Below are 25,801 nucleotides of genomic sequence, written 5' to 3'. Positions count from 1 at the left end.
GTAATGGGGACACATTATCTGCAAAGGCCTATTTTCTTCTCATGACAGGATCCTTTAAGGAGCAGGATTATGCCTTGGGAGCAGCTATGAGTCCCTTTTCTCCAACTCCAACTGAGACACTTCAAGATGTATGTCATCCATGCCCTGGTAACTTCCACATGAGACCAGAGTAACAAACTCTACTTAGCTCTGCAGTTGGACTGCTTCAGCAGCTTCAACTGATTATAGAACGCCTGTCAATTGAAGGGAGCACAGCTGCTAAGAACACAACACACCTGTTCTGAAACTTCCAAAATGGTTTACCACTTTATTTGGATGACAAGCACAAAGTGATAGTTGTTACTTTGGGGAAACCATGAAGTTCTGTAAGAGCATCTCACAGAATGCCATTTCCCACACGGACTGGCAAATAACGCCTTGCTCCAGATTCCTTTATCTCATAAAGTAAGATGGTCATCTACAAAGGACAGTGCCTTCTCGGTAGGGCCACTGGTGTTCTGGAATGCACTTTGACAAAAGCTAGTTTACCTTTCTACATTGAAAGGCAATTTATAAATACCGTCAAAGATAAAACTGAGGAAAGATACTCCATAAATTCTTTCAGGAGTGACACCATGTGACCTGTGAGATGTGGAAGTCACACAGCTCATCAGGCAAACCTGCTTTGATTCTGGCTTTTGAGTCCAGGATCTGTTCTGGAGCCCCGGACACTAGATGAAAAGGAAGCACAACAAAGCGCTGCTCTGTGCACAGAGCAGTTTGCGCTTCTGCGCATGCGTGAGCAGCAAACCCAGAAGTTTCCCGTTCCAGTACTTCCGGGTTTGCCACGGATGTTCGACGAAATGGACGCTTGATGAGGCGGACTCGAAGTACCACTGTATAAGAAAGGAACAAACAGGCTGGCTGCAACTATCTAATATTCTGTGTATTGCTTGCAAGCTTCTCAGGGCCCTCACACTTCCAGCTCCTGGGAAGCTGAGAGACCACCTGCTGCAGTGAGGACGGCTGGATTCACTGGACTGAACTCCTGGGCGGCGGGGGGGGGGGGTGTTGTGCTGTTGCTTCCCTGCTCCAAGTGTCCATGTGTTTTGAAATGCAGTCGGTGGCGTTTTAAGTTTTGGGATTTTTGTTTTGTTTCTTTTGTTTTTTGCTCTGTTGGGGGTGGGTTGGGTGTTTGATTGGGGCTCCGGTTTAGTTTAGGTATTATTGTTTCCCCCCCCCCTACTGTTTTATTGGTTATTGTATTATTTATAAATTGTTCTTAAGGGGAGATGGTGAAGGCTGCCTGGGAGTGGGCCCCAGCCAACAGAGGCAAATGCACTGGGACACCCAATCTCAATGATCACAGGCAGGAGGAGGAGTTACACTAAGACCAGACCATGTCATTCCTGAGGAGGCAGGTTTAGTCATTGTTTGAAGACTATCTCTGCCTCCGGGTCTTGTCTTGACCGGAAGGATACTGGAATCAACAAGGGTGACCCACACAACCTGAAGGTGCTGCTGTGCAATGCCAGGTCAATGATTCCTAAGATCACTGCTATCCATGACTTGATTGTGGATGGAGGACTTGACATGGCATGTGTAAGAGAGACTTAGCTGGATGAAGCAGGCGGGCTGGTTCTTGCCGCTGCTCGTCCACCAGGTTTCTCTTATGCACAGCAACCTAGGTCATATGGGTGGGGAGGGAGGGAGGGTTGCAGTGATTTTTAGGAAGTCATTAGTTTGCACCAGACATCCTATTGGGAAGACCCAGTTTTCTGAGTGCATGTTCTGGAAGTTGCACTACAGGATTCCTTTTGGTGTACCGACCTCCCCGCTGCACCAAGGCTTCCCCGCCCAAGCTGCTTCAGGTCATGGTGGATGTTCTCCTGGAGACCTAGTTTGGTTGTCCTAGGGGATTTCAACTTCCATGCCGACACAAACCTTACAAGGGGCTGTTCAGGACTTCGTGGAAAGCATGCCCTGCATGGGGCTGTTCCTGAATAAGCTTGGCCCAACTCAGTCGCAGACATGCCTGGTGTTCACCTGTATGTATGTTGTTGTTGTCTTTAGATGAAAACAAAGCAGATGCATCCTCAGTCTTAAGTGTGGTAGTAAAATCTGATTCAAATGATACCTCGAGAGTAAATAGCAAAAACGAGTTTTTAACAGAACAGCGGCTTGATCAAAGAAGCAGGTACATCTTAAGTGCATAGGTATTTAGATCCTGCCTGCCTGTCAAATTGGCCTGTGATGCTAAAGCAGATCTGATCCATTGAGCCAAAGAGTCCCAACCTTGTTATGAAATTATCTCACTATTAACCAGGTACTTGAAGCTAAGTTTGAAAGTGAAGAGGAAAGAGGTATTTATATACAACTATCTCATTCTATGGAAGTCCCATTAGATCAACTACTTCAAAAACTGTTTTTATTAAGACAGATTTCTTTTTCTGAGAGAGAGAGGTTCAGGGCCAGTTCCCATGAACCGTTGTGTCAGTGGTTGTCAAGCAGCATGCTTATTATATTATGCCTCTATTTGTGCTAGCATGCTAAAGCTCCATAGAATCCTAGAAGTGCAGTTGGAAGGGACCCCTGGCCCAACCTTGTGCAATGGAGGAATCTCAACTAAAGCACCTATGACAGTTGGCCACCCAACTTCTGCTTAAAAAGTGAAGGGTCCACCTTCCAAGAGCCTGTTCAACTGTCAAACAGCTATCAAGAGACAACTGCAGTTATCATTTGAAAAACAGGTTCATGTGAACTGGCCTACAGTAACACAATACCTTTCTGTACCTTAAATGCTAACTGTTGTGCTAACGCACTGGTCTTCAACTAGTGGGTCTGGACCCTCTAGTGAGTCGCAGCCTGATCCAAGGTGGATTGCAACAGAAGCACTACCACTGTGCAAATATATGGTAAAAGAAATTATGTCCCAAAATATGTTTGGGTTCAAAGTGGGTATTGGGTCTGGAAAATGTTGAAGATACCGCAACTAACAAGACTCAAAAACACTATAATATTTTTTTCCTGCACTTATGAGCACCACACTGACAGGTAGTCTCTGTCTCAGGCATGCTTCCAGCTTCATAGCCATAATCCCATGTGAGTTCTGTTCCAGCCTTTACATGCCTAGGATGCAAACATATCACACAGTGAATAGAACAGCAACCAAAGGCTGGTGGATTTTTTATGCTCAACAGCTAAAACGGGGTAAACTTCACACACACCTATTGCAATGGGATTATTTTGTGGTGAGGGAAAGGCACTCTACATAAGATAAGTTACTTTTACCTCGTGAGCTAAATGCATACCATTTGGGGAGGTAAGAAGTTGACAGTATTGTGCAGAGAGGTATTTTGCCATGAGGGTCCCATACAAATGGGGACCCAGTGGCATGATGCCTCCTCCTTTCCTAAAACCAGCCCACTGTGACAGCCTTTTCTATGCATAAAACAGCCTGACCAAAATGGGGGACAATCAAACCTATGTGCCCTCTTTCTCTGTGGCTGTGAGCCTGCCATAGGTGGAGTGAGGTGATGGGGACAAGTTCTGACCCACCCGCTCTCCTCACAGCAACAGCAGGGGGGAAAGAAAGGTCTGGATTACCAAACGAGGAATAGTGACACCTAAAGGAATTGGGACCTTTTCTTTTGCAGTACCTTCCAACTGAGTCTTGGCTCAGCATGACCAAGAGATGGCAAACTTATCATGTGGGATCTTCCAGATTTGGGGGCTGAGCAAACCCTAACAAATTTCAAACTGGGAACTTTCAGCAACACAAAACAGAATACAGTGAATAATAAACTAAAGAAGCTGGTCATGAAACTGTCTAGAGAATTGTCTTTCAACTGAAAAACAAAGCCAGTAAATTCTTGTGTCCTGAGCTGAAAGCCAAATCATGAACTGTATGGACATTATCTTTTAGCCTCAGTTTGCAGATCTGTCAAGTGGAAACTACAATTCATTTTGCAGGGTTGGGCAACTGGAGATTATAATTTCAACAAAATTTCTTACATTTTCATTTATGAAACGTTGGCTACACAAAACAAGTATAGTTATCAGCAAGCCAACATTCCCAATATGCAACTGAAGAGACAGCAGGTAATTGAGGAAGGAGAATTTTTAGTTATGTACTTGCAGGGAAACAAACCAAGAAACTGCAATTAACCATAGCTTCCCATTACGTTGGTTTGTTCATATCTGAATTCTGGCTTCTTTGTGAGCTAAACGATAGTTCCTGATTTGCATGTAGTGGAAAACTATAATTAATTGCAGTTTCTTGGTTTCTTTTCCCATTTCTACAGGTACACAAAGCTTGTACAAATCCAATTATGGCTTAATTGTGGCTTGTTTCCTTAACCAGGGTAAAGGAAACAAATCATTAATCAGTTTAGTGTAATGAGTTGTTCCTTGCCCCTTGAAGTCATGTAAGTTAAGCACCCACTTCTGTAATAGTGGTGGATGCAGAGATATGCCATTATAGCTTAAGCAGCAACTGACAATCGCACACAGACACACATTTTGTCTTTATAAAAAGAACTGCTACAGTATTTTTCTAGCAAAATAAAGTACTGGTTGGATGGCAGCAAAGTGTGTGCTGAAACCTAGGCTGTAAAGATCAACATCAAAGCACAGGTTCTAGGTTTTGTACTCTTTTTTTTTTCCTAGTTGGAAACATTTTTTTTTTTGCTCTTTGAGCAGGATGAAGATGAAAGCAAGAAAATACATCAAACCTGTTTGTGAAGAATGCCACCCACTGGAAATTTCTGTCGTGGCTCTCTACAAATACACTCTGTGCAAACAGATTAGGGGAGCAGCTGTGCTGTAAACAGAACAAACCAATGAAAGTTAAAATGACAGGTTCTGCTTTTAATATGCTTTCTTGTGCAAATGTTAGTTTAGAAAAAAAAATCTCTAAAGTGCTCTCGTTTTACAGCAAGATCTTCCCTTTGATCCCCAAACAGATACTTAACACCAACAGTACAGGAGGCAGAGCAGGGATCTACTTTTAAACGAGTAAGATTTTGTGACAATAATATCGAGATGACTACGCATTGCTTTATTGCCTGTGTTCCTGAAGAATCTTGATCTGACAGCCAAGGGCAATCCTGCTAGAGCAACACAGTGTGGGTGCTTGAAAATGGGGGTGACACACTGGCACCCTTCTGAGGGCCAAACTGCTAAAGCAAAAGGATCACTCTCTGGGATGCTAGGCAGTAAAAGGGAAGAACATTGCTCAGGGACCAGGACCTCTGCTTCCGTGGAGGGGGCAGCCAGCACAGGACAGGGTTGGAATAGCAGCTGCAGACATGCACAGCAAAGAATAGCTGTGCCAGTAGCCATAAATCTCAGTTAACTGTTGACTGCAGCAAGCCTCCTATGCCCGAGCGAAACAAGCATTTCATACTATCTTGCAAGCTAGGCCTTGAGGGTGAAACATCCAGCCACACACAGTCTGAAGGAGGACCTCCGTGAACTGCAGGCAGAATGCCAGGCATGAGACTGGACATGTGCCTGTTGATGGAAAGCTGACCATGGCGCTGAGCGAGGATCTCGGCTGATCATGTAAGGAAGGGTAGGGAATGTTTGTCCTTCCCCATTTTGCTGGACTACAGTTGCCGTCATCACTGACCACTGGCCTTGCTGGCGGGGGCTGATGAGAACCCCCTCCCTTCCAGGGAAACAGTAAGCCCAGGCCAAGAAAGGTAAGTGGCATGGTGCAGCCCTAATGCCAAAAGCAAAAATGGGGCCTGGGGGCCACAAGGGAGGGAGGTTGTTCATATTCAGAATAGCTTTCTGCAACACAAAAGCCTGCTTTGAAACCAGACACACATACCACTGTTACTTACATTAAGAAATCTGCCCACGTTGCCTTCCTTGGTTGCATCCAGCAAACATGGGCTCTCCTTATTCTTTGGGAATGCCTTGCTATCTTCCGTTGCTTGCTTTTTGTGATCAGATTCTCCCCTCCCTCTCTTGAAACTTTTCTTGTGTGTGTCTTGAGTCCAGAATAGGTCCTTGCTTTTTTTTTTAATCACTCTGTCATCTTGCACAGCTGGCTTACTGCTCAAAGTGGTGTTGGAAAGGCCGTCTACACTACCTTCAGACTGTACGGTGCTCACTATTTCACCAAGCTCTTCTTGTAGACTTGATTCTGTCAACACACATTTCAGGACAGCATATCATTAGCAAACATCAAGTGAAACTCGTCCAACAGTTTCAAAATTTAAAGTCTTCAGTGTACAATGACAAGTTGCCGTTTGGGTGTTGAACTCTCTTTTCCAGTCTCTATAATATCACTATAAGGATCTTTATTCTGACTGCTGAAGTTTCAAGTCATGCCAGACTAATGCTCTTTCTTTTCTTTTTATGACAAGAGTGGATCGTGGGATGCTGTGGCTGTAGCATATCTTGATTTCAGTAAGGCTTTCAACAAAGTCCCCCACAATATTATTGTGGAGAAGGTGGTAAAATGTCAGTTAGACAATGTGACTGTTAGTGGATTTGTAACTGGTTGACTGGCCTAACCCAATGATTCCTCACCATCCTGGAAAAAAACCTGAAAAGTGGGGTGCCTCAGGGTTCTGTCCTAGGCCTGGTGGTGTTCAACATCTTTTTAAATAACTTTTATGAAAGAATTGAGGGGATACTCATCAAATTTGCAGATGACACAAAATTAGGAGGGGTAGCTAATACCTCAGAAGATAGAATTAGGATTCAAAATTACCATGCTGGGCGGCCGTGGGTCGTTTCGGTAGCGAAGCGACCCAGGCCAGCCCGGGGGTTGGAGCCCCGCTACCGCACAGCGGGGCTCCGATAAGCCGCGGGAAGAGCGTCCCGCAGCTTGGGCTCTCCAGCGAGCCCGCTATAGCGCTGGGCTCTTCTCCCGATCCCCTTGTAAAAGGGGAAAGGGAGTGAAGGGTACCCAGCGCTGGGCTGTGGAGGTAATGCCCCAACCGGGCGGCGATGCGGCGGCTGCTGCCTGCATGAGCGTGTCGTTCTTCTGAAAACTGAAAGGAAAAAAAAACCCCGTCTGCTGTAAGTACGGACTATTTGGATTACAATTTAACAATTGGCAACCGGGAGGGATGTTAAAAGGAAGCCCATTCCTCTCCTTTGTTGAGCAGAAAAGATAACTAAGTTTCCAGTAGCTGCAGCTGCACCGTTGGATACAATGTTGTTTTGAAGTTTTTTGACAGATGAGACGGATTGAATCCCTGTTAGGGGTTTGAAGGTATTGGAAATATCTCTTCTTTGGAGTTTTGGATTGTAATCTTTTCACTCTGCCTCAGGGAAAAATGGCACTGGGAAACTAGCAGTTAAAGATGGAAAAGTATTGAAACTTGATACCCTTTGTCTTCTTCAACCATGCTCGCTTTCGTTTTCAAGCTGGTTTTAGATCCGGGTATTACCCATGAACAAAGGATAACCCTTTTAAAATTAGAATTGTTGAATCAGAAATTGGATTTGATAAAACTGAATTTTGAAGAAATCTTTTATGGAACAGGAAAAACTAGTGAGATTTGGGAGAACTTTGCCAAACTGGAAGTAAACCTCGCCAGGGAACTGGAGGGAATATTGGAGAAATACAACAAAGTGACCACGCAACTCCAAGGAGCTGAAAAACCCTGTTGGAGTGAGAGACACAGGGTTGGTGCCCTAAAACTCTGGGGGGGTGAGAGACCCAGGGTTGGAAGATTTATATCCTGTCTCTGGGGTGAGAGTCCAGAGATGAAGGTGAGAAGATTTTTGAAGATACAAGTTGAAGATGATCTGAACTTTGAAATGGTGTTGCTGGAAGATGAGAGTTGGCGTTCCCCGAAGTTCCCTGCGAGGAAGTCTATGGATTGTGTTTTGATTTTTGGCATTAAAGAAAAAGAGGTGACACTGAACAATGATGGTGGAGGGAGGTGGAGAGATGTTTGGTGGGTGAGCCTGAGATGGCCAAGGAAAATGGTTAGAAGAGGGATAGAGTGAAATGATAGAATTATAATTAGGACGGCTCTATGGTACCCTGAAGATAGCGTGTTAAGATTTTATGATTTTGAACTAGTGAAGAGATATGTGATTGATTATCAGCAGCAGTTTAAGTAAAATAAGATTTAAGATTTGATCTAAGAAGTATTATGTTGTATTATAAGATGTTAAGTTTTTAGGATTTTCGAACTAGAGAAGAGATATTTGAATGTTTATCAGCAGAAGTTTAGGTAAATAAGATTTAAGAATTGATTCAAGAAGTAATATGTTGTATTATGAGGTTAATCAAATGTAAAGAACCCTATTTGGATATTTTAATGATTATGGATAATGATAATGGATTTTAAATTTAAAGATGGATGTTATTAAAGTAAATTAGCATTGAAAGCAAAGGAGAGAAAAAGGGGGAAGTCACCCCAAGAAGATTCAAAACAAGAAATCTTTTTTTCCCCCGAAACAAGTAAAGAGATGTTTTGGTGTTCCAGTTTAGATGTGTCTATGTTTAGGTTTGTAAATGTTTTATGTTATATTTGCTTTGTATTGTCTCTGTGTTCTGTCTTTGTGAAAAACCAATAAAATCTTTAAAAAAAAAAATTACCTCAAGAGATTGGAGAACTAGGCCAAAATGAACAAAGTGAATTTCAATAGGGACAAATGTAAAATTCTACACTTACGCAGGAATAACCAGCTGCACAAATATAGGATGGGAGACACCTGGCTTGAGCACAGTACATGTGAAAAAATCTAGAGGTTTTAGTAGGCCACATGTTTAACATGAGTCAACTGTGTGATGCAGCAGCAATAAAAGCTAATGCTATTCCAGGCTGCATCCACAGAAGTACAGGGTTCAAATCAAGGGAAGTCAAAGTGCCACTGCATTCTGCCTTGGCCAGACCCCACCTGGAGTAACTTACTTCCATCTCCTTTCTTGGCTGCAGTAGTTACTTTACTTCTTGCTGGTTCCTGACACACAGAACTTCCATCCTCATCTGAACTGGCACCAGCAATTCCCTCAGAAGAAAAGTTCATAATCAGCCATTTGCTCTTTGCCCAAAGCCTACACTTCTTTTCTTAACAGGTTAACTGCCTGTTTCCAGAGCCCAATGCCTTGCACATTGTAATGCAGGATTACCTGAAAATAGGGTCTGGAAATAAAAGGTACCGTATATACTCGAGTATAGGTCGACCCGGATATAAGCTGAGGCACCTAATCCTACCACAAAAAACTGGGAAAACTTATTGACTCCTTTATAAGCTAAGGATGGGAAATGCAGCAACTATTGGTATATTTCAAAAATAAAAATAAATACCAATAAAAGGCTTGGAAAGAAAGGGTCTCTTACAGGGAGGGCTCAGGGGGCATATTGTGGGTACGTTTCAGGGGGAAAGGGGCATATTGTGGGTATGTTTCAGGGGAAAGGGGAATATTTTGGGAAGGTTTCAGGGGGGAAGGGGCAGATTCAGGATGGATTAAGGGGGCAGATTCTGGGAAGGTTTCAGGGGTGGGTACGGTAGTTTCAGGGTGGGTGGTTTCAATGGTGGACAGAGCTGGGATGGGGGCAAAAGCAACAGGCTCTCTGGGGCTGAGCCGGCTCGCGTGCCTGCTCGATGCTCCTCCTGCTCCCACTGCTGCTGCCGCCACCACCACCTCTGTTCCCCTTCAGGGAGAAGGGGCAGGGGCAGAGGAGGAGAGCAGCGATCCGACGCTCCTCCTGCTCCCACTGCCGCCGCCACCTCTGTCGGCGGGGCGGGGGGGGGGGGAGAGAAGTGGCAAGGAGTGTTTTCTTGCCGCTTTCCCCTCCACACCGCCTCGGTGACAGGTGTGAAAGGCATTGGACTGGGGGATTGGAGAGATGCAGCGCAGTGCTTCTCCGATCCTCCGGTCTTGTGCCTTTCCTCTGTCGGCGGGGCGGGGGAAGCGTCGAGAAGCTCTTTCTTGCTGCTTGTCCCTCCGCAGCCGCCCACCTCACTTGAGTATAAGCCAAGGGCAGCCTTTTCAACCCAAAAAATGGGCTGAAAAAGTCGGCTTATACTTGAGTATATACGGTATTTTATTTACGCTCCAATGTACGGAAAGTATGTGATAGAAATCACTTTCCCCACTCCCCCTTGCAAGACTTAAACATTCTGTGAATATTCTTTTGCCAGCGTGATGTAATCAACGAAGATTTGCTAAGACATCCTCAAGAGTAGATTGTAAATTTCAAAGGGTCTACTCTAAGGATGACGTAGCTGGGTACAATTCACTGTCTACTGTAACAACTTTCCCATGGTTCATAGAAATTTTAGAATAGTATTTTCTGCCCACTACACTCCCCCTTTCAATGAGCAGACTGAACAAGAAAGCTTTTATCCACACTCTTTATCACTTCACCTATGGTGACTTCAGGAGTAGAAGCAGCAGCTGTAGGATGACACAGACTTGGCTACCTGCACCCTGTAATAGGAGTGGGCAGGTAATCCCCTCACTTCTCACAAAACAAGGGTACAATCTCACTGAGGTGTAGAAATACACATTTTACATGGGGGGGGGGGACAGAGAGAAGGAAGTAGCAATCTAGTAACAGATTTTGTTGTACTACAAATCATTTTGATATCTGAAAAAGAATAGACAGAGAAAGCAGGAGAAAGTCCTTGAAGACAAAAAAAAAATGTAAATTTTTACTAGTTGCCGCCGATGTTCCTGAAGAACAGGTGTTCGAGTTTTCGGTCTTGTAACAGCTTCGTAAGTACTGTTACAGCTGTAGCTTTGATAACTCTGAATTCTAAAGAGAAATGGATAAAGGACTTTATGCAACTTGCACAATGAATTATAAAATATTCTTCCTATAAATTTTACAATTTCAAAAGGACAAAGCAAATTTCTTACCAAACATTATATGGAAGTTTTGCAAGGCAGAAACACTAGCATCTAGCAGCATATTAGAACATTTATACTTTGAAGACAATTTCCTATCACACAGTTTTAAAGCAGGCTAAAGGTTAACCCACTTGCCAATATTAAGGGTTTTTTTTTTTTTTTTTTAACTGTACATAAATTTAACTTCCGGAACCCCAGATAAATGAGGGAGTTGGGGAATTAGGACCAAGTGTTCAAAATCCTTTGTGGCTTTTAGTTCTGAAGATGCAATCATACTGGAAGAAATGCTGAACTAAAGTTGACAAGCTGTTCTCTACTATTTCATTAGATATGTGAAATGTTATTTCTAGCCTGAAAGGTTTCCAGAACTGGTCCAACAAAGGAGTGCCACTACATGCTGCCACTACTATTGTTATTAACATTTTTTGTGCCAGTGGTATTGGGAAGTAACAACACAAAATATAAACAGCTGACCACTGTACTAGCTGGACAAGGCCAGGGTCAATGTCAGCAACTGATAAGGCCAGTCCTTCCTTCCCAAGTGAGGGAGAAGGATGACCAGAAAAAAGGAAGGGAAGCCTGGGGGAAAAGAATGCCTGAGATATTCACTTGCTCCAAACATAAAGAATAGCCTGTGCTGCTGAGCTGCTTTCCTATGATGGAGTTTACTGGCCATGGAGATCTTGGATAGCACTCACAGTGACTCCCAAAATTGTTACTTGAACTTACACACTTTGCTGATCTTCACCTTTTACAGGCAAATATTTTTGCTTCCTAGTGGTTTGGATAACTTCAGTCTCTGAATCAGAATAGAGTATATCCAGTTTTATCCTTTTTTTAAATAAAGTGTGGCTTCTGTCACCATTCTCTGTACCTTCCTCTTTAACCTCACCACCTTTATCTTTAGGTTCCCTGGATTCATCTTTGCTCATCAGTTTGCCTGAAGAAAAAAAGGATATATTCAATATTCTAGTATTTGCAGTGAAACAGATGGTTATGGGTGTTTGCAGAAGCAATGAATGCATTCAAAATCTTCCAAATGTAAGTATTAATCCTAAAGTTCCAACATAACTGAGTCCAAATGGGGCCACTGAGAAACAAGAGAAAAATATCAGTATGTTCAGGGGAAGCGCATGGTCAGCACAACACAGTGTGTGCTCTTTAAAGGATTAAGGCGAAACTCCAATGAAGACTGAGGATGCTCAGCAGTCACAGAATGAGAGAAATGGGCGGAGGAAACCAGGCTGCCGGTGGAGCAGTGTATTCTGGAGGTCAGCATGGCTGCTTGGGTCCCTGTAGATTTATTCCCTTAAGCGCTTGAGTTCCCATGGGTTTGGAAGTGAAACTGGGCCATCCAAAAACAAGACAGTGTTTTCTGCATAGCCTGGGAACTTGTTAGGCACATTGAAATTTGAATCATGAGCTTCCAGGATGTACAAAATGCTACAGTGTCAGTTGATAAGTGGGGGTGGGGGGAATGGAGAGGAAATGGGGGTGGGATGGGGAGTGGCCTGCCAAAGTCCCTAACAGCTTATCCTAAGCACCCTGGAGGGGCCAAGACATATTTTCCCCCCCTTCAGACTCCATAATTCTCATCCCATTCCTGTTATGTACTGGTAAGTATAAAATGCTCAGGTTCCAGAATAGCAATAAGCCCCAAACAAGCTCTCTATATAGCAGCTCTAAATAATTTCAGTGTGCTTTACATCCCATGGTAAGGATAATTGTGGTTGTTTAAATGAATCAAATTGATTTCTCCATATATGGAGGGGTCCATGTTGGCTGCAGGCAACACCAGGCTTACATGCTTCTTACAATGGATGTTTTGGATTTGGACTTTCTTTAAAAAAAAAAACTAAGCAGGAGTTGGGACATGATCTACTCAAGTGTGCACAAGACACCCATCTGTTTTCTCTCTTGCTGTGAATGCCAGAGGTGCTGGGGCATTATGCAGACTGAAAAGGCTTTGTGCATCTCCTGTAGGTCTATCGAGACCTCCCTTTGGACCTGGTGTTTGGTTGTTTGAACTTGGAAGAGGGCCAGCATATGGTTAAAACTATAGAGTTAGTTCCCATAAGAGGTGGGGATGCTCACCAGTTTGGATGGCTCCCCCAAGAAGAGAGAGGGATGGGTTCTGCCATGTTTACTGTACATATGTATAAGCACATAACACTCGGAACCTATTTTTACCATCCATTTCCTGTTTCAACACTCAATACTCCAGTTACTGCCTCTCAAATGTTTAATGTTAACTGTGAATTTTCGACCAAGATACACAGGTTTTACTTTGGAACTATTTGAAGGATAGTTCCCCCCTCTCCAAGTTGGCTTTTGGGTGAGATTTGTATTTTGGTGACTGTTTTAGTATGTTGAAAAGGAAAATGCAATGAATGTAAGAATATAGTTTATGTAACTAAAGGAAATGGAAGAAGATATTTGCAAATGTATATCTATTTCTGAAAAAGCAATAAAAAAATGAATTTCAATCCCTTCCTGGACTACATTAAATTACCTGAGTATGTACAAACGAAAGTTCCTTTGTCAATGTCATCAAGGCAACGGACTCCCCAGCCCTTCTTTTCAGTTTTGAAGACCTGCAGCCGAACCTGAAGACCATGCTGCACTAATCTGTTCTGGCACATAATCTTGTCACAGCTGCATAACACACTGCATTCATAAATTCTACCACAAAAAGAAAACAGCAGCATTACAGGTTTAATATTGCAGAGGGTGGGGAGAGCAGCTGAGTGAACAACATTCAGGACAAAAAAGGGGATCCTCTTGGTGCTCCAGCACTTGGCTCAAGAGCTGCTGCATGTTTTGATGAGGAAGCTGAAGCAGCAATATGCACCGCTAGCATAACTGCTAGCACCTACAATACTTGGAACACCTACAGAAGAAAATGCAAGCCTCACTGCAAGAGATCCACATTGCTATAGGAAACAGCAAATGTATGAATCGTATGAGGCTGAGTTACGCTTAATTAGCGCAAGGAAATGAGAAAGCAAGGAGTAGCAATATACAATAAAAGGTACCAACAGTACAGTGTGATGGTGCATTTTGAAAATTTATAGCCCACACATTCAATATTTATAGTGAGGGACTTGTACCCAATGCTGCAGTTCCACTTGCACAGCAAACGTCCACCTGCACAATGGAATTTCTCCCTCCTCAACCCTGCAGCCTGCTGGGCACCCTTGGAATCTGCTCCAGTGTTGGATCAGGTGGGGGGGGAAACCACTTTTACCAGGGCATAACACCCATATTTTTGGTTGTTAGACTGTGTTTCTATTTATTTAGCTCACCTTTTAGCACGTCATCCCAGGATGAGCTACATACAGCTCAACACAAGCAAACTGTAAAATTCATAAAAATGCTTGTGCAGAAAGGCTTGTATTGACCAGATGTCAAAATGTCCATAATCATGAGGCCAGAGACACCTTAGACGGGAAAGCAGTCCACAACCTGGGGGCCATTAAAGAAAAGGCCATCTCATACAACACCGTCTTATGAACCTTACAGGTAAGCAAATGTGCCAACAGGGACTCCCCTGGAGATCTCCAAACCTTGGCTAGTCTTCTCACTTAACATTCTCTGAATGTATTTCTTCAATTCATTGATTCATAGAATTGTGGAGTTGGAAGGGGAACAAGGGTCATCCAGTCCAAACCCCTGCAAAGCAGGATCTTTCACTCAATGTGGAGATGAGATTAAGATTCTCATGCTCCACTGATTGTGCTATCACTCCATCATCATTAATATTATATGTATACACCACTTATTATTAAAGCATACATAACACAACATTTCAAATACTTCAAAAAGATAAAGCAACATTATTAACTTAAAGTACACATCATCTTGCAATAACATAAAAACTTTTATCTCAGCTTACTAAAAGTTGAACATCAGTGCAGGTTAGAATATCATACTATTTGACCCCAATTAAGAGTCAAATGCAGGAAAGTAATTGCCTGGCATCTAAACGTTGATACTGATGGAGCCAGGCCACTGTATCTTGCAATAAATTTATTTATTTTTAAATCTATTTTATTGTTAGTAACTGTAAACCAGGCTGTGCTGTTCTGTTTCTGTCTTTGGTTGTTATGTATATGGGCTTAAAGCCGAAATAAAATGAGTTGAGTTGAGTTGCAATAAATTTATAATATAAATAAAGGAACTGCTAGCACACGAGAACCACAATTTCCATCATATTTGTTGCCCAATCTTGTCTAGGATCCAGGATACCTTTTTTAAAGGGTTTTTTTCCTGGGGCAAATTCAATGCTACACTTTCCTTCTGTTAAGCTGAAAGCTGCCACTTAAAATAGAACAGCAAAGCAATGGGGTTCCCACCCTCTACATGACCAAAACAAGACACCTTGGATTAAGGACACAATGGAACCAGCATGTCTGGCCTTCAGGTAAAAATAAACTTGGGGTTGCATACCCGCTGGGCACAGGTCCATCGAGTCTTTTATAAATATATCCATTAGATGCTTCTTTTCCTGAAGACACAGAAGCTTCATGGCAGTTTCTTTCAGTAAGAAGCAGACATGCACATTTTGTCCTAGAAAGCACACAGTAGATCTAGTGCAAATAAGGATATGAAATAAAGCAATATAGCCCATTTACTCTCTGGACATGGGTTTAATCATAAATTTTCAAAGGAGCTGATAGGTAGCACAGCAAGCCAATAGCTGTCTCAAGAAAGACAGCTTACCCAGCAAGTTAAATATTACGGTCCTTTCCATGTAACAGAGCCTCTGAACTATGGCCTTCTGCAAACCACTGTTCTAAATCTATATTGTCCTCCTGTTCTTGGGAAGGTTCAGGAGAAGGGGGGGCTGCTCCCACCATTCCTCCACAGTCCAGCCCCAGACATCCACTCTTTAAATTAGGCCCAGGACAGGGATTGCACTGGTCTAGGCCCTTTTTATGAAAAGTGTAAGAATAGAATACAGTGTCCATGCTTGAACTCTGATTATTTGTAGAAATCATTTAACTCCTCACCTTTGGCAATGCAGTTTAAAGCTGCTATCTCTTTGCAAATCTGTAGATTAAATGCTGCACACCACTCTGCCTCAATATACATGTAAATATGTCCAAGGGTATTTGCAGTGCTGAACAGTAAGTTTAGAATACATACCTGTCTGTGCAGCCATCTGTGCAACTGCATGAGTCAAAAAACATGCTGGAGAAATTGTTCAAGAAGTATCCATGGGGCCAAGAGACCTTCCGATATTTAAAGTAAGGTAGTCGATCGTGGTCTATGTCATTACAGAAAGAAACTGGTATTGTCTCTGCCCCGTTGCTGATATCAAAATCAAACACAAAGGGCTGGCAACTAGGATTGCTTCTAAATACCTGTACATAGGTATTGAAAGAAAAGTGATCTAAATATAAATAAGTGCACTCTGTCTGAAACAAGTAATTCTGAACATCTTGAAAATTTCTCAGACTCCTTCCACAAGGAGCTTTGTATATAACATTGTGTGACTTTGACACAGAATCTGGTTTGGCATGCCATCTTTGGAAGCGAAACAGCATTGGCAGATTAAGAGGGTTTTCATCCTTGTATGAATTCCATGGCCTTTTGGCAAGACATTCTTTAGAGCAGACATGATCCTCATAGGGGAATTTGGAAGACACTTCTGTAAGTTCGCCTTTACTCCTTGAATCTATCGCCTCCTTTATCTCCATTCTTCTGTTTACAAGCACACATGCAAGTGTTGAAGAAAAATAGGTCAGGCAATCAGTAAGTTAGTTAAGATTTGTTCAGATACAATTGTTGATTGAATTCACTCATTTCAATGCACACGTTTGGTACCAGCCACACAAAAGAAGTGAGCATTTTCATCACATTTGCATTCTGCATCTATCTTATTAATAATGGTCATAGGAGAACGTGTGTGGCAATTGCTGACATCAGTTATGAATGTTTTTCATTTGGTATCCAGAAACCTCTCTCTAAAGGAGCTGCAGGGTGGGGGTGGAGGAAGAAGGGTTTAATCCAGTGTGCCCCAAGCACTGGTTTCTGACTTTGTCTACCTGAGCCAAATTCACTTTCTGGTCAGGGGTGTGGGGAGGAGCGGAGGAGAGAAAGGGATACCTAGAGGCCTCTGTGTCACCTTCAACCTACAGAATGAGGATTGGGTCCTTTCCTCCTGAGCAGAGGTGCTCAGATCCTGAAGGGAGGCTGAAGGAGAGGCCTGAAGGAGAGGAAAGAATTAGGGAGAAAGTAGAGTATAGAGTGCCTGAAGAACTATGGACGGAGGCTCGTAACATTATACAGGAGGCAGCAATAAAAACCATCCCAATGAAAAGGAAATGCAAGAACGCAAAGTGGCTTTCCAATGAGGCCTTACAAATAGCGGGGGAGAGAAGGTAAGCAAAATGCGAGGGAGATAGTGAAAGATACAAGAAACTGATACAGGAAACAGATTTCCAAAAAATAGCAAGGAACAAGAGGGCCTTCTTAAACGAGCAATGCAAAGAAATAGAGGAAAACAACAGAATGGGAAAGACCAGAGATCTGTTCAAGAAAATTGGAGATATGAAAGGAACATTTCATACAAAGATTACCAGAATAAAGGACAAAAGTGGGAAGGACCTAACAGAAGCAGAAGACATCAAGAAGAGGTGGCAGGAATACACAAAGGAATTATACCAGAAAGATATGGAGGTCTCGTACGCCCCAGGTAGTGTGGTTGCTGACCTTGAGCCAAACATCCTGGGGAGTGAAGTCAAATGGGCCTTAGAAAGCACTGCTAATAACAAGGCCAGTGGAAGTGATGATATTCCAGCTGAATTATTTAGAATTTTAAAGGATGATGCTGTTAAGGTGCTACACTCAATATGCCAGCAAGTTTGGAAAATGCAGCAGTGGCCAGAGGACTGGAGAAGATCAGTCTACATTCCAATCCCAAAGAAGAGCAGTGCCAAAGAATGCTCCAACTACTGCACAATTGCGCTCATTTCATACGCTAGCAAGGTTATGCGAAAGGCTGGACTGGATGAATCCCAAGCCGGAATTAAGATTGCCGGAAGAAATACCAACAACCTCAGATATGCAGATGACACAACCTTGATGGCAGAAAGTGAGGAGGAATTAAAGAACCTTTTAATGAGGGTGAAAGAGGAGAGTGCAAAATATGGTCTGAAGCTCAACATCAAAAAAACTAAGATCATGGTCATTGGTCCCATCACCTCCTGGCAAATAGAAGGGGAAGAAATGGAGGCAGTGAGAGATTATACTTTCTCGGGCTCCATGATCACTGCAGATGGTGACATCAGTCACAAAATTAAAAGACGCCTGCTTCTTGGGGGGAAAGCAATGACAAACATAGACAGCATCTTAAAAAGCAGAGACATAATCTTGCCGACAAAGGTCCATATAGTTAAAGCTATGGTTTTCCCAGTTGTAATGTATGTAAGTGAGAGCTGGACCATAAAGAAGACGGATCGCCAAAGAATTTATGCTTTTGAATTATGGTGCTGGAGGAGACTCTTGATAGTCCCATGGACTGCAAGGAGATCAAACCTATCCATTCTTAAAGAAATCAGCCCTGAGTGCTCACTAGAAGGACAGATCCTGAAGTTGAGGCTCCAGTACTTTGGCCACCTCATGAGAAGAGAAGACTCCCTAGAAAAGACCCTGATGTTGGGAAAGATGGAGGTCACAAGAAGAAGGGGACGACAGAGGGTGAGATGGGTGGACAGTGTTCTCAAAGCTACTAACATGAGTTTGGCCAAACTGAGGGAGGCAGTGGAGGATAGGGGTGCCTGGCGTGCTCTGGTCCATGGGGTCACGAAAAGTCGGACACGACTGAACGACTGAACAACAACAACAAGAGGAAGGAGCCCAGAAGGGGAAGGCCATCTGGGGAAATGAAAGGGCAGAGCAGAAAGGGACAGGCACTGCGGTGGAGAGGACCGAAGTCTATATGCAGGTCTTACATAACCAGTCACTCTTGGACTAGGGATGGATAAATCACTACTTCACTACATTTCCCTATCAGTGATCCATTCCTTCCTCCCCATTACCACAATGAAGGGCATTTTAGAAACAAGCAGACTAAAATGTGACCTAAAATAGAAATTTTGGGCCATATTCCATGCATTTTGGTCTGTATGAGGTGCCATTATCCTACTGACTGCTTTGTTTACATTCTGCACAGTGATTCAGGCGGCTTAAACTGGTTTGTCCACCTCAAAATGTGGAATGAACAAATCCTCAAGCATCCCTATCTCTGACTGCAGGGTTCTAGTTGGTTTTGTTGTTCCTAATTTTTAGAGTAACAGTACAAACTCCTAAGAAATAAAAGCAACAAAAATATGGTTTACTCACAAAGAAAAATCATCTCCAGGATTTTCTATAATTTCACTTGAGGCAGAAGGATGTAAAACAGGCTCAAATTTCTGCATATCTTCTTCAATAACAGCACTGCTTACTTTGAAAAGTAAAATACAAACTCTAGCAATATACATTTTAGATTGCAATTAAGAACAGTCACAATTAAATGCACTACAGACCTTTATTTAAACCATTAATGATGTTTTTATGCATATATTAATAAAGGTCTTAAGGCAGCAAAGACTATTTTAGGTGCATTGTTTTAATATTGAATTATTTCCCACATGACAAGAATCTTTTGCTGTCATCAGCCTGAGTGTCTTCAGTTGTATTATGCCAATTCCACCCTCATGCTTCAAATCACTGTGAAACTTAGGGCATCTGAGGACATATGGGGCATATTTTATCCTACCTCATCCCAGACTCCAAGAAAGCTGGTGATTTTAAGGCAAAATAATTCTGTGACTATTGTCAAAACAGAAATCAAAACAGAAATGGATAATGGATTAATTTGCCATCCCAGGACTGCAATATATTTGCACAGAATGGGGAGTAGTGGCTTTTACTTTGGAAAGATAGAATATGTCAAACACTGTAAGTGGCATTCAACCACGTTTTGCTCAGAATAGAATCATTAAAATCAATGAACAGGACCTAGTTAATTAATTTCAGTGGGTGTGCTCTGAGTAAAACTTAGTTGAATACCACCCAAATGTTATAGATTTCTTCCAACACATCAAGAGCTCAAGGTTAAGGCCAAAATAGAGGCAAGGTTGGTGACTGATGTGTTGGTGATTGTACACCAGGGTGGATTTGATTTAAATCTTGATTTAAATCACTAGTCAGTAACACTTGATTTAAATCATTTTTTTACGGAAAGACTCATTCTTGCTGGTATAATCTTAATATTTACAACCAGATGAAGGTTTCATTTTTGGAATAATAAATTTTCAGAGTAGTTTTTACAGTTATATCAAAAATTACTGATTTGGTTATACTATTAGAAATACACAGAGAGATAATTATGAAATTATTGTGAGGTTTAATAAGTTACATGTTTATATTTGGACAACTTTTCTGCTGTACTTTATTGGGAGGAGAAAAATAATCATTTCCTTAATAACAATTTAAACAATTTATTTAACTAAAACAATAACATTGTAGCATATGTATCCATGTTTGTTAACTGATGTGGTTAAACATTATTGTTGTTTTTTTTTTAAAAAAAAACTTAGACTGAGTTTTAGCACACATGAAAAGCTTAAAACACATCCTTATTTCCTTTGGACTATAATGTAACTTAAATAGAAAACTATCTTTAGAAAAAAAAAATTACTCCAAAAGTATTTTTTTAAAAAAATCCAATTTAAATTTTAAAAAATCCTTTTTTTTAATTAAAAAACATCATTGATTTTTATCTACCCTGATGTACACTATGCCCAAGTGAGGAACAATGAATAAATGCAGTGTTTAGTTATTACACAAGGAGATTAAGCAGTATGGCTTGGAAAATCCTTCACCAGAAACTCTGGAAAACCACTAACTGCCTTCAGTTGGATGGACTATGAGTCTGACCCAGTAAAAGGGGAACAATTACTGGGTAATGTACGGTAACCTTCAAAGCAGGGGTGGGAAACCGCAGGCCCAGGGGTCCAATGTGGCACTCAAAGCTCTCCCCAGGCGGCCCCCTCCCTGGCCCAGCTGCACATGCTGCGCTTTGGCCTGACTGGAATGCGTCCTTGAACTCGGATAATGCCTCTTGCTGCCTGGATGTGTAAACTAGTCTACTGCAAAAAGCTAAAATTTAAATTACCATATTTTCCGTGTATATTTGGGGGGACTCAAAATTAAAAAAATGGGGGGAGATTACCCCCCGTGTATAAGACTATCCCCCCTTTTAACATTATTTTTTAGTAAAAAAACCCTAGTCTTATACACGGAAAAGTACGGTAGTTGCTCTGCCACCTTTTCATCTGACCCCACCCACCAGTAGCATGTGGCCCTTGGAAGGCTGCCTAGAAGAGAACGCGGCCCTCAGACTGGATAGGTTCCCCATTCCTGCTTTAAAGCTTTGGGATGCAAAGCCCAGAGGAAAGGCAGTGCCACCACCAATGCCTTGCAGCTGTAGATTGGCCGACATGGATGTCACAACTCTCAGCATTCCTAACCTTCTCACGAGAAACTCTAAAATCATATACTCTAAAGTTATATACCGCAGACAGATTAAAAGATGTCTGAAACTGTGTTCAGTGGGGGATCAGGAACATATACACCTGCCTGACTTCTGCACATTGGACATTATGCTTGAATGGAACAGAGCCCAAACATCCATAATCCTAATACTTGAAAGAGAATTGAACAAACCAGGCTACACAATTACCGGTAGGTTCCCATAGCAATGTGAAGCTCCAACATGTAGGCCAAAAGATAGGGATGGACATAATCCTAATCCTAATCCCAAACCCAAGGAGTGCCATATTAGAATGGGTTTTCCATAGTTTTTGAAGAGAAAGCTAATATTTCATATTTTCTAGCTTAGTAAAAAACAACAAACAGAAAATCTGGAAACTCTTTTCATACCATTTGTCAGAGGTAGGAAGTTAGTCATATCCACTTGATTCACAAATGCCAAAGCTTGGCAGTACTCTGTTTAAATAAAAGTAACACCAACTTTTAAAAAGCTGTATTAAAAATACAGTCTCTAAAAATGATAACCATAAAAATAAATGCATGGTAAATCTTAGCTTGCACCGTTTATTTTGTATGCAATACGAATTAAGCCATTCAAGGTTAGACTATCATAACAAAGGATTCCAAACCTTCATCTGTTGCAGTTCTGTCCTTGATCTTCTGCTTCAGAGACCAAAGCACCTTCTGCACTTGCTCAAATATCAAGTCCACTCGGCTATCTTCCATCTGCCTCCAAAACACTGTTGCATCATCTGTGGGGCAGGGGGAGTTCTAAGTTACAAGAGTTTTTCATTAGAAGAAACACCCAAATCCCGCCTCTCTAGTTTTATTTCACTGTGAACCTCGCCTTCAGTCAACTGTGATTCCAGCACAGTACCCATCCCATGTAAACTCAAATTAACAATTCTAGAAAAACCATAAAAATAAAGTATAGGTTCTTCTCTTTCCTACTAAGGTCAGGTGCTGTAACTCCCCAATGGTTTGACTTCTCCCCAAGGCACACTCCTCCTCCATTATCTCCCGAGGCAGGCAAATGCCAACAACAAAAATACAGCAGTGTCTGTGTTGGCACCAGGTAGATTTCCAGAGACAGGGAATTCCAAATCCATCAAAGTCCTTTTGTGAGTTTCAAGGTACATGCCTCACTCAGCAATGGACAAGAAAGGCATCCACAGCTGATCTTAACATATGGGCACAATGACAGCAGGAAAGGCATTCCTTCAGGTAACTGCATCCTGTCATTTGAGTCCTTCTAAATTAGCATTAGAGGGACGCAGGTGGCGCTGTGAGTTAAACCACAGAGCCTAGGGCTTGTCAAACAGAAGGTCAGCGGTTCGAATCCCCGCAACGGGGTGAGCTCCCTTTGCTTGGTCCCAGCTCCTGCCAACCTAGCAGTATGAAAGCATGTCAAAGTGCAAGTAGATAAATAGGTACCACTCCGGCGGGAAGGTATGCGGCATTTCCGTGCGCTGCTCTGGTTCGCCAGAAGTGGCTTAGTCATGCTGGCCACATGACCTGGAAGCTGTACGCCAGCTCCCTCGGCCAATAAAGCGAAATGAATGCCGCAACCCTAGAGTTGTCCGCGACTGGACCTAATGGTCAGGGGTCCCTTTACCCCTAAATTAGCATTAGGACCCTGAGGTGAGTTCAGTAGCTTACAGGCAGACAGTGCAGGCTGTTCAGAACTGGTGTTATATGAGCTCAGCTAGACAAGTCAGCCAACACTCTTGCTGCATTCTATATTAGCTGCAGTTTCTAAACAGTTTTCAAGGGCAGTCCATGTAAAGCATATTACAGTAATCAAATCTGGAGTTACCAGAGCATGGATCACTGTATCCACGTTATCTCTGCCTCCAGTGTTAGAAATTAGTCAGGCGCATTTTCCAACTGGCACAGGTCAATTGCGACCGTGTGGAGATCTCTGGGTGCCAAGTTGGTGACTAACATCCCCATGCGCCTGGCTTTAAGAAACTAAGCAGGTAAGCAGAAGAGCTTCCCCCCCCTCCTTACACCCCACCTTTTTCTCCAAGGACACGGTTCTCACACACAACCCCCCCCCCCCCAGTTAATGCCTACAATGACCCTGTGAGGTAGGTTAAGAGGCTGTGACTGGCCTCAGGTCACCCAATGAGCTACATGATTGAGTGGGTATTTGAACCCTGATCTCTCAGGTCCTCGTCCGACACTCCGGCGGGTCTCCCTCCTCCGGCTCAGGCAGCTGCGAAGGGGCGAGAGCCCGGTTGCCCCCTCCCCGCCCCGCACAGTACCTGCCATGGCCGCCAGCCAGCCTGCCTGCCTGCTTGCCTGCCTCTTCCCGGCGGCCCTCGCGGGATTCCGCCCTCGCTGGGCCCCGCCTCCCTCCGCTTCTGCACACGCGCACCGGAGTCCAAGCTCCGCCCCCTCGCCGCGCTCTGTGACATGCGCAGTAAGCAACTGAGCCCACCGACAGAAATCGCTCCTCGATCGAATGAATGAAAAATAAAATAAAAAAATGGGGAAATTGCGCTTGGTAAGAAAGACCAAGGAGACACGCTTTCCAAACAAGCGCCGACCTCAGTGTCGTCATGAATAAACCCATGTACAGTGTATTGGTCACTTTTTTCCAGGGCAACGGAAAGAAACCAGCAAGACCTTACGGAAGAAACAAACGCACACGCGTCCACACGTGCTTTAAGGCCAGCATTAAAAAAATAAAATAAGAAACCGTTCTTTTTTGCAAAAAACCCTAGATGAAAACATGATCCCACCCCCTCAGAAAAGGCACCGGCCCAAGGACTGGTTTCCACCAGGGGGGGGGAGGCTGGAGGGCCGCCTGTCTGTCTGTCTGTCACAACAACAACCCTGCGAGGCAACCAGTGCTCCCTTTCCAGAAAAAGGGGCTGCAACCGGGGGCGTGGCCAGGATTTTTGTTGGGGGTGGGGGAGAAACTGGATCAGCTATGTATTTTTATTTATTTTTATTGATTTAGAGAACGTTCCTGGCGCCCACCTGAGAAGAGCCAAAGCTCAATTTTGGCTGGAAAAAAGCCCTGGAGGTCACCCACTGAAGTCAGCCCAAGAGGCAGATGGAGGCGGCTGCCAGAGAAAGGCAGGCTCTTCAAGGGCCCCCCTTTCCCAGTTTCTGAATTGATCCCGCAATGTCCTGCTTTTCTTTAGGGCGTCCCTATTTTCATCGGAGAAATGTTGGAGGTCATGGCTATGCAACCCCAGAGTCAACTAGGCAACCTTTAGAAGACACCTGAAGGCAGCCCTGTACAGAAGCTTTTTAAATGCTTTGTGTTTTTTTTATATACTGTATGTTGGAAGCCGCCCAGAGTGGCTGGGGCAACCCAGTCAGATGGGTGGGGTATAAATAATAAAAGTGAAAAGGAAGTGAGCAGGGGCTGTGGCCTCTGGAGAGATCTCATTGTGGCTCTGGAGATCTCATTGCCACATGTGGCCCCGGGAAGCAAGGCTTCGGCGGATGGGTAAAGCAGCATGAGGCTACCTTCCCCTTCTGCCTCTCGCACTCAGGCCAAGTTTCCCATTGAAATGGCACCACTCCAGGTGCCTCCCCACTGGCAGGGGGAAATGGGGCAGGAAGGGGGCTTCTTGGAAGAAAGGGGACTGTAGGAAAAGGAGTCATATAACAACTTTTCCTATATTAAGGGTGGATGGGTGTGAAATGAAGAGAAGCCTCATCTGCACAGGGTGTTTCTTAATTGGCCCTGAGAAAGTCTCACAAAGCAGAAGTCAAGCATTGCATCAGTGGCAGAAATTCAGAAGTAGCAGTTGTGAAGAAGCATCAGCACATTGCTTCCCCCATTTGATTGGGAGCTGACAAATGGCAGTAGCAAGGAGAGATCATTTCTTTCTAACCTGGTCTTTTGTAGGTTTAGTTTTCAGCATTTAAAATTGCCCTGCCCATGTAAGTACTGTATAGTGTTAGGAGTTTGTGGGTGCCAGATTCCCCTAAATTCCTGGTCCAGGAGGTACAGTACTAGAATTGAATTAAGCTTGGGATGTCAAAAGCTAACTAAGCTAGGCAATCATCTGTGAGAGGTGAGAGGTAGACCCAGTGTCTAAATCCTCTGTAATCTGTTTGTGTTAAAACCTGCTTTGAGAACAGCTCTATAAAGCCCATGGAGGGGCCACCACCATAAGGGAGCGTCACTTTGGGGGCAGCACTTCTGGGAGGACATGGGTGTGGGGCAGCCCCCTTGTGGCAAAACTATTGTTTTAATGGGGATGGCGCTTTAACTTGGGTGTTTTAAATGCATGGTGGGTGTTGTTTTATTTGGGGGTTAGAGGCTGTTTCATATTGTTCTTAAATTGTGAAACTTATATGTTAATTATAATCTATAAATTAATTTGTGGAGGAAGACTATTCTGAATATCTAGTGACAAAAACCACTGAAGAACCGTTTTTGGACTTTTTGTGTGGAAAGGAAAACGAATGAAT

At 43.2% G+C, this 25,801-nt stretch overlaps 1 protein-coding gene across 1 annotated transcript in view; it reads right to left on the bottom strand.

Moving 5' to 3' along the window:
* Positions 1–23,635, bottom strand: part of LOC117044514 (histone-lysine N-methyltransferase SETDB2-like) — a 43,319-nt gene extending 19,684 nt beyond the window's left edge. Inside the window, exons 1-14 of the mRNA XM_033145332.1 lie at positions 23,498–23,635; positions 21,991–22,132; positions 21,752–21,817; positions 19,166–19,268; positions 15,965–16,522; positions 15,266–15,385; positions 13,329–13,498; positions 11,546–11,756; positions 10,622–10,721; positions 8,871–8,967; positions 5,829–6,133; positions 4,713–4,801; positions 2,992–3,108; positions 814–875 (exon numbers count right to left, since the gene is read on the bottom strand). Coding sequence (XP_033001223.1) covers positions 814–875; positions 2,992–3,108; positions 4,713–4,801; positions 5,829–6,133; positions 8,871–8,967; positions 10,622–10,721; positions 11,546–11,756; positions 13,329–13,498; positions 15,266–15,385; positions 15,965–16,522; positions 19,166–19,268; positions 21,752–21,817; positions 21,991–22,132; positions 23,498–23,635 — 2,278 coding nt within the window. The remainder of the gene's footprint in view (positions 1–813; positions 876–2,991; positions 3,109–4,712; positions 4,802–5,828; positions 6,134–8,870; positions 8,968–10,621; positions 10,722–11,545; positions 11,757–13,328; positions 13,499–15,265; positions 15,386–15,964; positions 16,523–19,165; positions 19,269–21,751; positions 21,818–21,990; positions 22,133–23,497) is intronic.
* Positions 23,636–25,801: the final 2,166 nt, after the last annotated feature.

Source organism: Lacerta agilis, chromosome 3 (assembly GCF_009819535.1).
Source record: "Lacerta agilis isolate rLacAgi1 chromosome 3, rLacAgi1.pri, whole genome shotgun sequence".
NCBI lineage: Eukaryota > Metazoa > Chordata > Lepidosauria > Squamata > Lacertidae > Lacerta > Lacerta agilis.
Note: the sequence above shows the minus strand (reverse complement) of the source record. Positions and strands in the feature narration are given on the sequence as shown.